This window comes from Protobothrops mucrosquamatus, unplaced genomic scaffold (assembly GCF_001527695.2).
Source record: "Protobothrops mucrosquamatus isolate PMUCROS unplaced genomic scaffold, P.Mucros_1.0 scaffold_177, whole genome shotgun sequence".
Taxonomy (NCBI): domain Eukaryota; kingdom Metazoa; phylum Chordata; class Lepidosauria; order Squamata; family Viperidae; genus Protobothrops; species Protobothrops mucrosquamatus.
The window spans coordinates 47,980-62,793 of NW_015386253.1; the positions used below are offsets into that span (position 1 = coordinate 47,980).

The following is a 14,814-nucleotide window of genomic DNA, read 5'->3' on the forward strand; positions in this document are numbered from 1 at the left end:
TTAATATCTTCAGATAAATAAAATAGTTCAAAAAGATAAATGTATAGTGTTAGAATAAAATATAGATTATAGACAAATGCATATTTAAAAGAAGAACTATATGTCTATATGAGTACTAATGTTACTGTAAAGTGATGGAAGATGTATGGAACCAGTGATGTCATATCTATGTCCAATGTGTTTTTAATTTTGTATTATTAATAAAACTTCAATAAAAAAAATTAGAAAAACAAGATGGAGCATTCAGAGGACCTAACCATATGGAAAACATTTACAACAAATTTGGGCTTACTTCTGGTTGCCGAAAACTAAACAAATCAAAGATTGCAGTATTAGATGACTGCATTTTTAGCAGGACAACTGATCGTCATAGGCTCTCTTAAACAACACTGAATTTGGTGGGCTCAAGACACAAAACAGCAGAGTCCCCATACTCATATGATTGCTCATCACTCTTCTCACTCTTCCTTCTGCTATTTCTCCTCCTCTTGAATACTCCTAGAAAAATACATTCCTTTCTGCTGCTTTACCAGCATCAGCACCTCAATCTTCCCCTTTTTCTCTCTTTTATAGGCAACTTTGCTGAGCTGATGCTGGGGAGAGGGCTTAAAGAAAGCAAGGAAGAAAGCAGTGCAGATACCAGCAATTTCTTTGGTAGTTTCCTCTCTCACACCAATGTGTGGCAAAGGGAGTACCAAAGAATGATAAACAGCAGTTTTTTTGGCAAATATCATACTCCGAGAAAAGTGGCAATAGATATTTTTGGAAGTCATGGTCACATGAAGTCCACACTTAAAAACATGCATAGATTCACTTAACAATGGTAACTGGTAAGCAAATGAAAAAAGTCTGGAGTGTTAAAATAAAAAAAGACTGAAACAGATAGTAGAAAGTTGACCTTTTTTCATGAGGTCAAATAGCTTTATTGTGATATAACACCAGAATACAGTAGATATCCATTAAAAAACCCCTCTATAGTGTATATAAAGTATTCCTTCTATTCAGCGTTTTTTTAAAAAATGTCCATTACAACTTTGGTACATCATAATTTTATTATATTTCTTTTAAATACTTTTTGCTTCACAAACTCAACACAAAATACAAAACTAATCTGAATTAGGGATATTATAATCTACACAGTGGTGTTCAGTGGTAGGAAAAAAACCTGCCCCAATGAGTTCATGTTACTAGCTAAGCTGTAAAAGCAAATCTAGCAGACATGACCAAGATATGCACCATTAAAGAGCAAACAACTGATGTTTTGTTTGTTTTGTTTTACAAATATTTGCAGCAGCATAGCTTTTATACCACTCAACTGATTATTCTTGTTGCATTCCTCTTTTCATTTGAAGGCCATGAGTTAGTTCCCTTTTTTAAAGAAAAAAAATGCACAGTTACCCTTATGTATTTAAACTAAGGATTCACAGTTTCAATACTTGACCTGCCATCCAGCCTGATTCATATTTGCACAGTTTGTCCTGCAGCTGGCAGAGATAACAGGAACATTATTAGAGAGACAATGTGGCGCAATCAGCCGGAGATTGTTCTGTGGGGAAGGAGGTATGACGTTACAGTAAACGGGCATTCCAGTGGCTGTAAGTGTTCCTTGACCTGATTGATTAGGGAGCACGATTGGCTGTTGATATGACTGTTGTGGCAGTCCTTGAGACCCCTGCGTCATTGGCACCTAAAAGACAGGGGAAAGGAATAAATTAAGCTGCAAACTGAAATAGAAAAGCCTATCTTCTCTCTTGTTTTATTTCATGAACAGGTCAGAGTATTGAAAACCATCTTGTATAGTTGGTCCATTTTTCCCAACTTCAATTCTAAAATCATGCATTTAGAAAAGAAATACCAATACAATGAAAAGTGTATCACCTTCAATCTTCTACTCTTTCATCCTTAGAGTCAAGTACATATTATTTTAGCCATAACAGAAACCAGCAACAGTAACACTTAAGGAATTAATTGGCTTCCATTAAATATTTTAATCTGAGATTCAAACAAATGAATAAAAGAATAAAAAGAAAACTTGAAGGATATTAATATACAATCCTCAATAAGGGTGTCTAAAATCTTGTGAAAACTTCTCTTTGACATGCATAGAGTTCAGAAAAAGAATGTGGATTAATCTAATTTTTTTTATTTCGAAACCACAGTGGAGATGGAAAAGGAAAAATGACAAATTATAACAATAGCGTGGAATTAGAATATTTAGTTTGAATTAGCATCCAAGTGCAATTTTTTATTTGTGTGCATCAAATTACTAAAAAAGTGAAATAAGCAACCCTGATCATTGGAGGGCAGCTTAAAAAAAGACACATAAGGAATTATTCCACTGTAGATGAGTTCAAATCACCAGATTACACTCCAAGATTCTCAAAGAACTGGCAGATGTGATCTCAGAACCACTGAACTATATATTTAAAAAATCCTGGAGCACTGGAGAACTACCAGAGGACTGGAAAAGAGTTGAGGTAGTTCCCATCTTCAAAAAAGGGAAAAAAATGGATCTAGGAAACTACAGACCTATCAGCCTGACCTCAATACCTGGGAAGATTCTGGAAAAGATTATCAAGCAATGAATCAGCGAACACCTAGAGGCAAACAAAGTGATTACCAAAATCCAACATGGGTTTGTCAAAAACGGATCATGCCAGACAAATCTTATTGCATTCTTTGACCAGGTGACAAAATTAGAGGAATGCTGTGGATATAATTTACTTGGACTTCAATAAGGCATTTGTTGGTTAGACAGCATCACCACCAGATGGATTTGTAACTGGCTGACTGGCCGCACTTAGCATGTGGTCCTTAAAGGAACTGCATCTACATGGAGGGAAGTGTGTAGTGGAGTGCCCCAGGGCTCTATTCTGGGCCCAATGCTCTTCAACATTTTCATCAGTTATTTGGATGAGGGGATAGATAGGGATCAAATTTGCAGATGACACCAAGTTGGCAGGAATAGCCAACACTCCAGAAGAAAGGCTTAAGATACAAAAGGATCTTGACAGACTTGAACATTGGGTGCTATCTAACAAAATGAAATTCAATGGTGAAAAAAGTAAAGTTCTACCTTTAGGCAAGAAAAACGAAATGCATAGGTATAGTGTAGGTGGTACCTTGCTTAATAGTAGCAACTGTGAAAGGGATCTCGGAGTCCTAATGGACAATCACTTAAATAGGAGCCAGCAGTGTGCTGCAGCTGCCAAAAAAGCCAACACAGTGCTGCATTAGCAGAGGGATAGAATCATGATCACGTGAAGTGGTAATACCACTTTACAATGCTTTGGTAAGGCCACACTCGAAATACTGTATCCAGTTTTGATCACTATGATGTAAAAAAGATGTTGAGACTCTAAAAAGAGTACAGAGAAGAGCAAAAAAGATGATAAGGCTAAAACATATAAGGAATGGTTGCTGGAATTGGGTGTCTAGTTTAGTGAAGAGAAGGACGAGCAGAGACATGATAGCAGTGTTCCAATATCTCAGGGGTTGGCACAAAGAAGAGGGAGTCAAGCTATTTTCCAAAGTACCTGAAGACAGGACAAGAAACAACGGATGAAAACTAATCAAAGAGAGAAGCAATGGAGAAATTTTCTGACAGGACAATTAATCAGTGGAACAACCTGCCTCCAGAAGCTGTGAATGCTTCAACACTGGAAGTTTTTAAGAAGAGGCTGTTCTTTTCCCACAATATGTAGTGGGAAATAAAAAAAGAATTAAAAAATAAAAAAGCAGCACTGGAGTTCTGAATAAGAATTTTTATCAGGAGCTACACTGAGCTTATTTTGCTGCATATTCTATTCAAGAAACACTAATTTGTGATAAAGCAAAATAAATATTTCCAATTTAGTTGAAGTGAATACTATGTTTTTTTCTTTTTCAATAAGGTTATAAGGCTTGAGAAGCTATTTAGAAACATTTATTACTTTTAAGTGACAGACTTTTATGAATGGCATATTATATATTATTTTTAATAGCTTGTGTATTTATGCATATTAATTTTATTGGCCAAAACCCACAAATGGAATAAATTCTAAGCTATCACTTAATAACAGTTTTATAAAACTGAAGAATTACATTTTTATTTTTAAATATTCAGCTTTAGACAAGTGATCTAAAAACCTGAATGAACTCACTTCAGAGTAGATTCTAATTGGCAAGACTGATTCGCCCTTTCACTTACATTTTCTCCCTCGCTCATAGTTTGAGGAAAAAGGGAAGCGGTTGTGGAATGGAATGCAAAGGTGGTGGTGGGGGATTGTATCTAGACAACCGAGGCATCTTTGGAAGTTTTCAAGGACACAGAGCATGGCTAACTGTTTTGTTATAACAAAATGAACAGAAGTGATTGATAAACGTATTGGGCTATGGATGGCTCAGAGGGAAACGGGGAAATAACTATGCTTGTATTTGCGTGGGAAATCAGAGCTGGTTTCACTTCTTTTGTTCCAATGTAGATTTTCCAATATTATATTCTTGGTAAAATTATGTCCCAGGAGTTTCTTCTTCTGGAAATGCCAACTGGACAGTTGACACTAATTATCACAGCCAATGTTCAAACTCATACTGAATAATAAAAGAAAACTGGCTAAGAAAATAAAATTAATAAAAATGTCATGGCCTATAATATCTAGTGTTTCTTGCAAATTATGCCTTTTCTCACTGCTTTTTCCCGCACTTGCAAGGAACTAATAGAATATTTATAGCTCAGGGTTGAACTACATAATTCTTAATGCTCTGTTTTCTTGCAGATGTTTCATTACCAAACTTGGTAACCTCATCAGCGCTAGTGATGCTACCTAGTTTGGTAATGAAAAGTCTGCAAGAAAACTACCATGCCCAGAGACTACCAAAGACTCCACTTGTAAGGAAAAAATAAATTGAAATAGGCAAATAGAATTGCATATTTTATTTTAATATATGAACTATGAGGGACATGAAAATATCTTTACAAATAAAGGTGTCTCATCTTCTCACATGCTTTCTAATACTTGTGGAGTAACATGACAGAAAGAAATCTGATTTACAATATCATCATTTTAATTTAGTGAACACTGGCTGATCTTGAAAAGCTAAGCAGAGTAAAGCCTACTATTTCAATGGAAATACATTATCCAAAGCAGAATTTGGGAAGTAAGTAAATGCCAAATGATTTCAATGATGTTCATAAATCTACCTGGATGATTTCATGAAATCACTAGGAGTTGAGCTTAGCTCAAAAAAGACTTCACCTTTGTATTTTAGTATAAACTCTAATTTTACGTCTGCCACGTACATCTTAATAATTGGTGGATTAAGTCTGGTAATCACTAAGCTTAGCTTACATTCCTAATAATTAAAAGGAATTAGTGTCTTGTATTTATTTTGCCTGCTTCAAAGCACAGTAGCATTAAAATTTATGGCTATCCCCATACCAACTCGAGAGATAGGAAATAAGTTTTCTGCATGGTTTTCTAAATTCAAATGGACTCTTATTTTCTCCCAGGAGAAGAAAAGAAACATTAATTGAATGAGATCACATCATAGTGTTTTATGAGTTAACTAATATTAAGGAGCTAAAGATGAACTAAAAGCTATGTTGGTACAGCAGTCAAGACACCTGGCTAGAAATCTGGAGGTAATGAATTCTAATCCTACCCTCATCACAATGCCAACTGCATAACCTTGGGCCAGTCACTCTCTCTTAGCCCTAGGAAGGAGACAGTAACAAACTACTTTCAAAATCTTGCCAAAAAAACCTACAGGAACTTATCTAGGCAGTCTCCAGAAGTCAAGATTTATTGGAAGCCCCTCCCCTCCTAAAAAATAAGAGGGACTGTAGTTTAAAAGCATCAATGTACTTCTCTGAAATGTATATGGAGTTCTCTGTAAGGAAGCATTTAAGCTACAATTTCTTATCATCTTATTAAACTTCCACAATCCTTTTGGGATGCTACAGCTGTCAAATTCAATTTAAATTTGAAATCCTACCATGTATTACAATCCTACTTCTTGTTGTTATTATTAGCAAAAGGAATATTTCATATCAAAATAAGACATTCTATAATATTGTTTGGTACCTGATAAGATGACATGGCAGGGTACTGGACCATCATGCCTTGCACCTGATTTCCCTGTTGATTATTTATTAGATTTTGGTTTGGGGGAGACTGTTGCATTCCTATGAGTCCATGGAATCCTTGCTGTTGATTGGTCAAGACAGATTGGTAACCTGAAACAAACAAGGTAACTTTTCAGCCAAATAAACTTTAGAAATGCTTTCATCTCTCTATCCCAAGTCCTATCATTGCTGTAGGATTAGAAAGTAATATCATCAGTCAAAGAACGCCAATTATACTTCGCTGTTTACGTTATTATTCAATAATATATATATATATATATATATATATATATATATATATATATATATATATATATATATATATATATATATATATATATATCATTTAANGCCACCCTGACGAAGCCGGCAGGAGGCCGGCGAAAGCTAGGTGCTTTTAATTGTAAATAAACTGATTATAGTTTTTTATCTCCTGGTGGTCTCACGGTTGTGATTCTTTATATATATATATATATATATATATATATATATATATATATATATATATATATATATATATATATATATATATATATATATATATATATATTATTGAAAATTAAAATGAATTTATTACAAATATAAAGAATGAACAAATTATAAACCGATAGAACCTAAGTACTGCTAAATGAAGACAAGCAGATGTGGTGACATTTCTGTTCTGCATGCAGATCTTTTGATTGATATGACTGTCAATTAGGATATGTCTATCTGTGTGGAGAGACAATGATTGTACAATATCAGAGATACATTTTTAATATAAATCATGCAGTTAATCGGGCCAGATAGGCTGTGTTACATAAATCCCAATCTTCAGAAGAAAGTTATTAGCTCTCAGTGGAATGACATTTGCAATGATGGTGTTTGCTTTCTATTTCTTTGCACAATTGAGAGGATGTCTAGCTAATAATTGCTGAATCATGAAGGATGTTAAACAATGAACTACTCATGAATAGAAATTAAGGAGCCATGACACTTATATTTTCACACTGAAATAAATCATTTTGTAGTTTTTACCCAAAGAATCTCTGCTTTCCTGAATTTTTTAAAAAATATGACATTAAATAGAAGGGATGCATGTTCCAAGAAAGGCATGTCCAATGTGAATACCTTAAGCATTTTTGTTTTAGCTTACAGAATAAGATAACTGGAACATTAGGAGATTATCTTGCCTAGAAAGTATTCTGACATTAAACAATATCATGGCACTGCTTAGCTTTTTGGCATCAAAATGTATTGGGGTTACAATTTCTAAAATTACCAGTCAACACAGCTATAAGTTATTATACTCCAAAACATTTGGAGAGAATTGGATTGTGGAAAATTGCTAGACATGGTGTCTGAAGAATCTTCATTTACAGAGCTTAACCAGCTGTGATTTTCAAACTCAGAGTACCGACATTCATATGGTCAGTAAAAAATTGTTCTAAAACTGATCCAATATCTTTTGCTCTTTTATTCTTTTCCTCCTATTCTTTATACTTCTGTCCAAACATTCATGGATATTGTACTGTCTTGCCACCAGCCTCGTATTCTTTAATCATGCCAAAAATTTCAGAAGTGTACTTGCCATTTCTATTCAGAAGAGATTTTATTCTTGTATCCATTATTTTGTATTTATAATATTTCCATAAGAATTGCAAGGTTATTCACAATTTGTTTCTAAGATTGTGAGTTTTTTTAAAATTCTATTTTTAAGACAATCCTCAATTATTTTCAAGGAAATATCTTTAGTTTTATTCTACTAGAATAAAAATCATGGGAAGTTTTCTGCAAATTCATAGTATCCATTAATACATTATCTCCTTCCTGAATTTTCAGTATAATTTTTCCCACTTTCCTTTCATTTCCTGGGTTTTCTTGCAAACTCAAAATTCTTCTGTTTCTGATAAATCAATTTAGTCTCAGTTTCACAATTAATATATAAATTGTGGCTGTAAAAATTTGATTTGGCATACAAATCATAGTTGAATTTGTTGGGTTTTTTGTTTTTGTTTTTGTAAATCATCTTTTTTTAAAAAAAAATATCTAAAATAGCCTGCACTTTTTCTTGGATTTCTTTTTCAATTCATGATTATATTGAATGAAATAACCTCTTATAAATATTTGTGTCCCAAATAGTCCTTAAATCAATGTCTTTATCTCAATTATTATTTAAAAATTCAATTAATTTCTCTTTGCAGTTCACCACCAAGTTTCTATTCATATTCTGTACCTTTCAACATTGGGCTAATGTTTCATAGCTTGACATACACAATCATTAATTAATTCTAAAATTGTCACCAGGTTTTTTTTTGCCACTCCATAATAAAAAATGGGCTTCTTCCTAAAATGTCTTCAAGAAGAATAAGGATCACAATAGGGGAAAATGGCATTCGGGGGGGGGGGGGGGGCAGGAATGCTTAATACTGTCAGATTTTTTTTTTTTCCTATATGGCACCTGTGATTTTTCTCTTTTAAACCTTAATCCTACACTTTTCATACAGATCTTAGAATAGTGAAATGGTACTATGGCAGTTATACCATCATGAAAATTATAAAATGTCTTGAAGTTAAGAATAGCCAGGTTGCCTCACACCCTTCATGGATACAGGAAAGAGCAGTTTTATAATTGATTAGAACAGTATCAATATCCTTCATATGTCAGTAGAACATTGTTGCTGTAAATGGTAAAACTCAGATCATTTTGAAGTTTATTTATGTATTTATTTAAGAAATTATATGGTTTCCTAACTCCAACAAATGTGACTCTGGGTGGTATACATCAATGTGAAACAAATATTCAAGTATAATTACAAGAACATTATTTCTTCTGAATGTTCAGCCTTCAAAGCCTTTGGGACTTACTTTTTCTAGGCAACCTGAATTTACTCTATTGCTACTCTCCTGAAAGAATGAAAAATTTAACTGAATTCTACACATGTACCAAATACTGGTAAAAGGGAAAGGAATTAAAAATGGCTTTCTCTTCATGCCTGTTCTCTTGCTTATTAGTTTCCAGACTACAGACCATATAATTCTCTGAAAGCCCCCTTTACTGTCCCAGAGAACATACATACATGGTTTATTTTCTAATAGCAGGATTCATCACCTGTACCATTCTATTACTACAAATGCCAGAACTTTTTTTTATTGCACTTACATCACCTTCGATGTTATATCTGCTATAAAACCACTTTTTTATAGAGTAAATATCAGACACCTTATTAAATGTCCAGAGGAAAAAGCTGTGCACCAAATTTCAGTATGCACCTCCAAGGGGAAAAAACAGGAGCATTAGATATCCAGTATAAATGGATGAGGCTGTCATCTTACTGCGGTAATTCTCTGAACTTTTATGATCCATATCACTATTCAGACAAGTCAGGCAATTTAAGCTTCCCAGAAGGAGAGTCATTCTATGAATTTGCCACTGGTGATTTAATTTTTTTTAATGGGCCTATGGTGCTTAAAAAACAAAGTGCAGTAGTTGTACACCTGCAACCCAGGGGTGTAATTAAAGTGGGCTTGGTACTGTAGCAATCTCAACTTGTTTAAAATGACAAATCTATTTTGAAGGTTTTATATTTTAGAATTAGAAAGGGCAAATATGAGTCTGCACCCTGCTCTGTTTTAAGATTAAGAAGATTCAGCAGCCAAATTCCAAAATCCTTGTTCAGGTAAGGTAAAAAGGAAAGAAAAAAATTCAATGCGGATGTTCAAAACATAAAATAGTAAACATAATTGAGCTTAAGGGAAAAATGCAGTCAGTTATGATTTATCTGAGTCTCATCACACCATGAATTTCAGAAATGCTCTACGTACCAAAGTATTGTTTTGTCCCAGACTTCACTCATTTCTGTGAGGCTTCTTGCTTGTAAAAAAAATCTGGTAATCCCTGCATGCCAATGCATTTTGATGGGTTCAATAACTTTTAAATATATTAATTCCAGTTTCCTTAATAGCAGGACTGTGATCCTGAGCATATTCCTAGTTCTCATTTCCTGGCAGAAGTCTTGAGGACCAGTTCATTATACCTCAGGATTGACATAACATCTAATTAGTCAAATAGAGCCGTCCAGTCTCTATGGTATAGTCCCAGGTGTGCATTCATATGACAGTTCTTTTCCCATATTAGTTACACAGTAGATTCTATTACCTGCATCTAAAATTTCACTAAGGTGAAATACTGCATCAGTTACATTAAGTTGAATTTTGTTTTATATGTGTGATTTACAAATATATTAAAAGGCAAAATTCATGTTGCAGACAAGTCTGGATTTTAAAACAAAATGTCTTTTCATTACTAATAATTTATTTTTTGATAATTTAAATGCTCTGTATTAAAGTTACTAGAACCAGTTTGGAAATGTGGTTAAAAGCTCCAGGCTAGAAGCCAGGAAACTGTGAGTTAAAGGTAGGTGAGTAATGTTAGGTCACTCACTCTTTCTCAACCCCAGGAACAAGGCAATGGAAAATTACTTCCTAAAATGCTGCTAAGAAAATTGCAGGGACTCAAAGAAGGCACACACAAAAATATTATAGCATAAGTAACAAATTAAAATAATATTCCACAAACAAAATGATAACAACATAAGGAATGTAGTTACTGCTATTTCTACTCTGTATATTAAGACTGAGATTACCATGAAATGTATTTGTATGCTTATTATCTTGACAGATATATTTTTTAATATTAACTGCAGCCCACAATGAGCATTATTCATCAATACAAAAGTGACACTAGAATAACTATTTGTTTTAAAAGTTATGTTCATACTCTAAAAAAGTGACAGGCATTACTTATCACTGTTATCAATGATAACATATATTGATGTTTCTCCATAACTATTATCAAAGAATAATAGTGTAATAAATAATAAAAGAAGTGTATACATTGGCAATATTCAATTTAAACATAATATGCTGATCTGGAGGACAGTCTGCTTTGCAGACTCACTTATTGAACCTCCTAAATTTCAGAAAAATGGACTTCCGGTTTTTTGTGCCCGCATGGCTGCGCGACAGTGGACCTCTGCTCCCCGCGGCTAATTTCTTCCTGCTTGGGGGACCCTAGATGGGTCTGAAGTTGCCCAGGAAAGGTGACTGTGAAAGAGGGGCGCCCCATAGATGACGAAGAGACAGCAATCGCTTAGTTTGATCTGGAGAAAGCCCTCCGAACCCGACAGGAGAAAGGCTAGCGTGAGATCAACATTTAGCCCAAGCTGCTTGCAGCTGATGTCCCAGAATATGAACCTAAACATTGGTGAACAGCGTTCTTGGAATTGGTGAGAGTACTAATCTTCTTTCTTCTATCTACTATTTAAATCCTTGAAAAGATCCCCAAAGCAAGAAAACCTCTAGAAGTGAAGGGAGGGGACTATATCCCCATTCCCTTACAGATGGAAGCGGCGAATTAGCATAAAAGGTGGAAAGAGATATACTAAAATTTGATTTAAAATATTTCAGTCTGGAAAAATCTAGGAACTAAAAAACTATCAAAATTATACCCTAAAAAAGTTCTAACGGAATTATAAAAATATATGACAAAAATAACTTTTTGATTGAAAGAAAAACGGAAAAAAGAAATAACTGCTGACATCTAGTGGAGAATCAGAGAATAGAACACTAACAATAAGGACTCAGAAATTGGCAGAATGCCCAGAAACAAAAAAAAAGTTGTTCCTTTGAATTGCAAATAACCTTGAAGACAGCTGGGAACAAAGGAAGAGCCAGCTATAAGATTAAAAAGTGTTTGAAAGAAAAAAAGCACCTGGACTGTTGCTTAAACCTAAGAACTGTTCATGGAAAAGAAAAACTTTGGCTTTTTGGCTAATCTTTTAGAGCAGAATTTGCAGGAAGGATTTAAAGTGGAAGGATTTAAAGTGAATCTGTAATTTTGACTGACTGATAAATTGACTTTTGAATTAAAATATTGATGAAATATTATTTGAAGGGGGGGAGACTACATATATATCAAATACATATTAAAAAAAGGATAGGATGCCACATTCAACATTTTCTCCTGAAGGACTTAGCCTGGAAAATCAAGGGCCTCCAGAAGCAATACTTCAAGGCAAGATTTTATAAATACTTTCCCAGAGGAAATATATGTAATGTTAGGAAAAATACAAATGACAATAGACTCAAACCACGATGTAATTCGAAACAACTTTGAGGATTTAAATAAGCATATTTCCAATCTAAATCTACAATTAAAAAATACCCAGGAAATAACAACAAAGAAACAAACAAATCAGACAGCAGATTACAAACTAGAAAAGTATGATCAAATTGATGAAATAACAAAGGAAAAGAATTACAATTTGACACAAACAGGAAAAAATTTACAAGGTTCTGATGCAACAAGAAAAATGGAATTATTAGGAGAACCATTAACGTCTGGGGGACAGAAAGAATTTATCTTACTTACTTCATCTTTTGTATTCCCACATTTGTAAAAATACAAAAACTGTTGGGTAAGTGGATTACATCAACTTGGAAAATTACTTGGCAAAAGAAGATCAGAGACAGATACAAGAGATTTGACTTGCCCTATCAGATGGACTATTATGTGAATAAACATTTGTTTGAATATGGCTAAAAGAACAAAAAAAATTGAACATAAAGGGGCCTTACAACAAGGATAATGAGATTTAAGTAATATAGTATGTTTTATACTATATTAAATGTTAAACTTGTAGGTTGATGTAACTTTTATTAATATATAAGTAAAATATAAACTGATTAAAAAGGATGTTATATCTAGATACTATAAGACAGATAAAAAGTATAGTATTTTTATAATGCATGACATAAAATATTGGGATGATGTACCTAAATGGGAAAATTTAGACAGTTAGATGACTAATATGAAGAAATTATGACTGATAAGAATTGGATTTAATATAAGGGAATCTAAGCGAACAAAAATTATAAAAATAGGATGTATGCTGAATTAATGAGATGATGATGATGAGAATAATATAAGCTGAACAAAATGTTATAGAGAGAGATTATTATTATTTATATAAATATAAAAATGCCTATACCTAATCATTTATATATTGAAAATATTAAGAATTATATTTTGGTTAAGGTTGAAGAAGGAAAATACAGGCTTCCAATTCCGGATCGCGGCGCTAGCAGATGCACAGAGAGAGCCTCCTCTCTGCCATCCGGTTTTCCTTCGTCGAAAGACCCTGGAAAGGGTCGAAAGTCGCCCTGGAGGGGTGACCACCACTGAGGAGGACCCTCGCTTGAGCGAGGAAGGGCGGTAGCCCTTCCGCTTGAGCTGAGGCAGCTCCTTTGGATCGACGAAGAAAAGACCGGCCATTAACATGACCGATCACTTAGCCGCACCAGCCGAAAGCCAAAAGCACTACTAAGCACAATGAAGATCGTGGAAGATCTGGGTGAGACCCTTCCTTTCCTTTCTTCTACCCTAACTACCTTCCTGCGAAAACCTCTAAATTTCTTCCCTGCTCTCAATATAGCGGCATTTATATACCTTGGGAATCTGAGCTTTGGAAAGTAAAGAAAAGAATAAGTATTTTTATAACCAAATAACTGGATTTTTATTCTTTGGATACTTTGGGGTCCTAAAAGTTCCTATATTATAGAGATTTAGCATTTTATCTATCTATTAATTTTGAAAAATACCCTTCTGCTTTTTTTCCTTAAGTGTATAAAAGCATAATTGTTGTTTGGGAAATTTTTTTATAACCTACTGGGGACATCTTGTGGCGAAACCTAGCACAGCAACTGAATTTTTCTGACTTTGAAGCTTGTAGGCTCTCTTGATTTGTCCTTCACATTATCAAAAAAGATAAGAATTGGAAACAGCTGGGTAGTGAAAACAACTTCTAGAAACTGTGGAGGCAGACATTGGCTGACTCATTTTAAATATAGCCTCCACTAAAAGATTATCTTTAACTACTACAGAAATGGAGGAATTCTATACACAACTTAACTATAAACTTATACTTGAAAAAATTCTTGAAGCCACTGAGCTAATGAATTCCAGAGTGAAAACCAAACATGCTATCCCCAAGCTACAAAGTGAACTTCAGACTCCAACTGACCAACTTCTAAATAAAAAAAACAACAGAAGAGGAACAATCCATTATTAAAGAGGATTTTGTTAAACAATATATACAACCTATTGAGAACTCTGATGATCAAATACTGACCTTAACCAAAATACCTACAATTTTCAAAACAACAGGAATTGAACAACAACTACAATATAGTGAGAACTTTGACAATCTAGATAAGCAAACAATAATGACAACACTGGATATGACTGTTTATTTTACTCAGAACAAATTGGAAGAAGAAGAAGGAGGAGGAGGAGGAGGAGGAGGAAGAGGAGGAGACCAGACTGAACGGATAACAAACATTTTAAACCAAACATGGAGACGTGATTTATTACGGCAGCAACAAAAGGGCCAGTTCCTTTGAAAAATTGATAACTGGACGTTCTCCCTTGATTCAAACAGCATGTGTGGGAATGAAGGGAGACATATTGGAGGATTTAAAGGCACTGGCATGGAAGCCTGCTTGGCACAAAAAGAAAGCCAGAGTTAGATTTAAAAGTGGGTTTTAAAATCTCACCTAATGGGTTAAGGAGGTTTTTAGAGACACTGATTGATTTAATATTCAGTATTTAGATTTATAATGGAAATGAAAATTAACTCTTATAGTGCTGAATTGTTATATGGAAATGG

The 14,814-nt window shown here is 34.0% G+C and overlaps 1 protein-coding gene across 1 annotated transcript in view; it reads right to left on the reverse strand.

Moving 5' to 3' along the window:
- Positions 1 to 896: 896 nt before the first annotated feature.
- Positions 897 to 14,814, reverse strand: part of ARPP21 (cAMP regulated phosphoprotein 21) — a 95,330-nt gene continuing 81,412 nt past the window's right edge. The window contains exons 19-20 of the mRNA XM_029285476.1: positions 6,066 to 6,217; positions 897 to 1,687 (exon numbers count right to left, since the gene is read on the reverse strand). Of these exons, the coding sequence (XP_029141309.1) occupies positions 1,430 to 1,687; positions 6,066 to 6,217 (410 nt within the window). The 3' untranslated portion in view covers positions 897 to 1,429. The remainder of the gene's footprint in view (positions 1,688 to 6,065; positions 6,218 to 14,814) is intronic.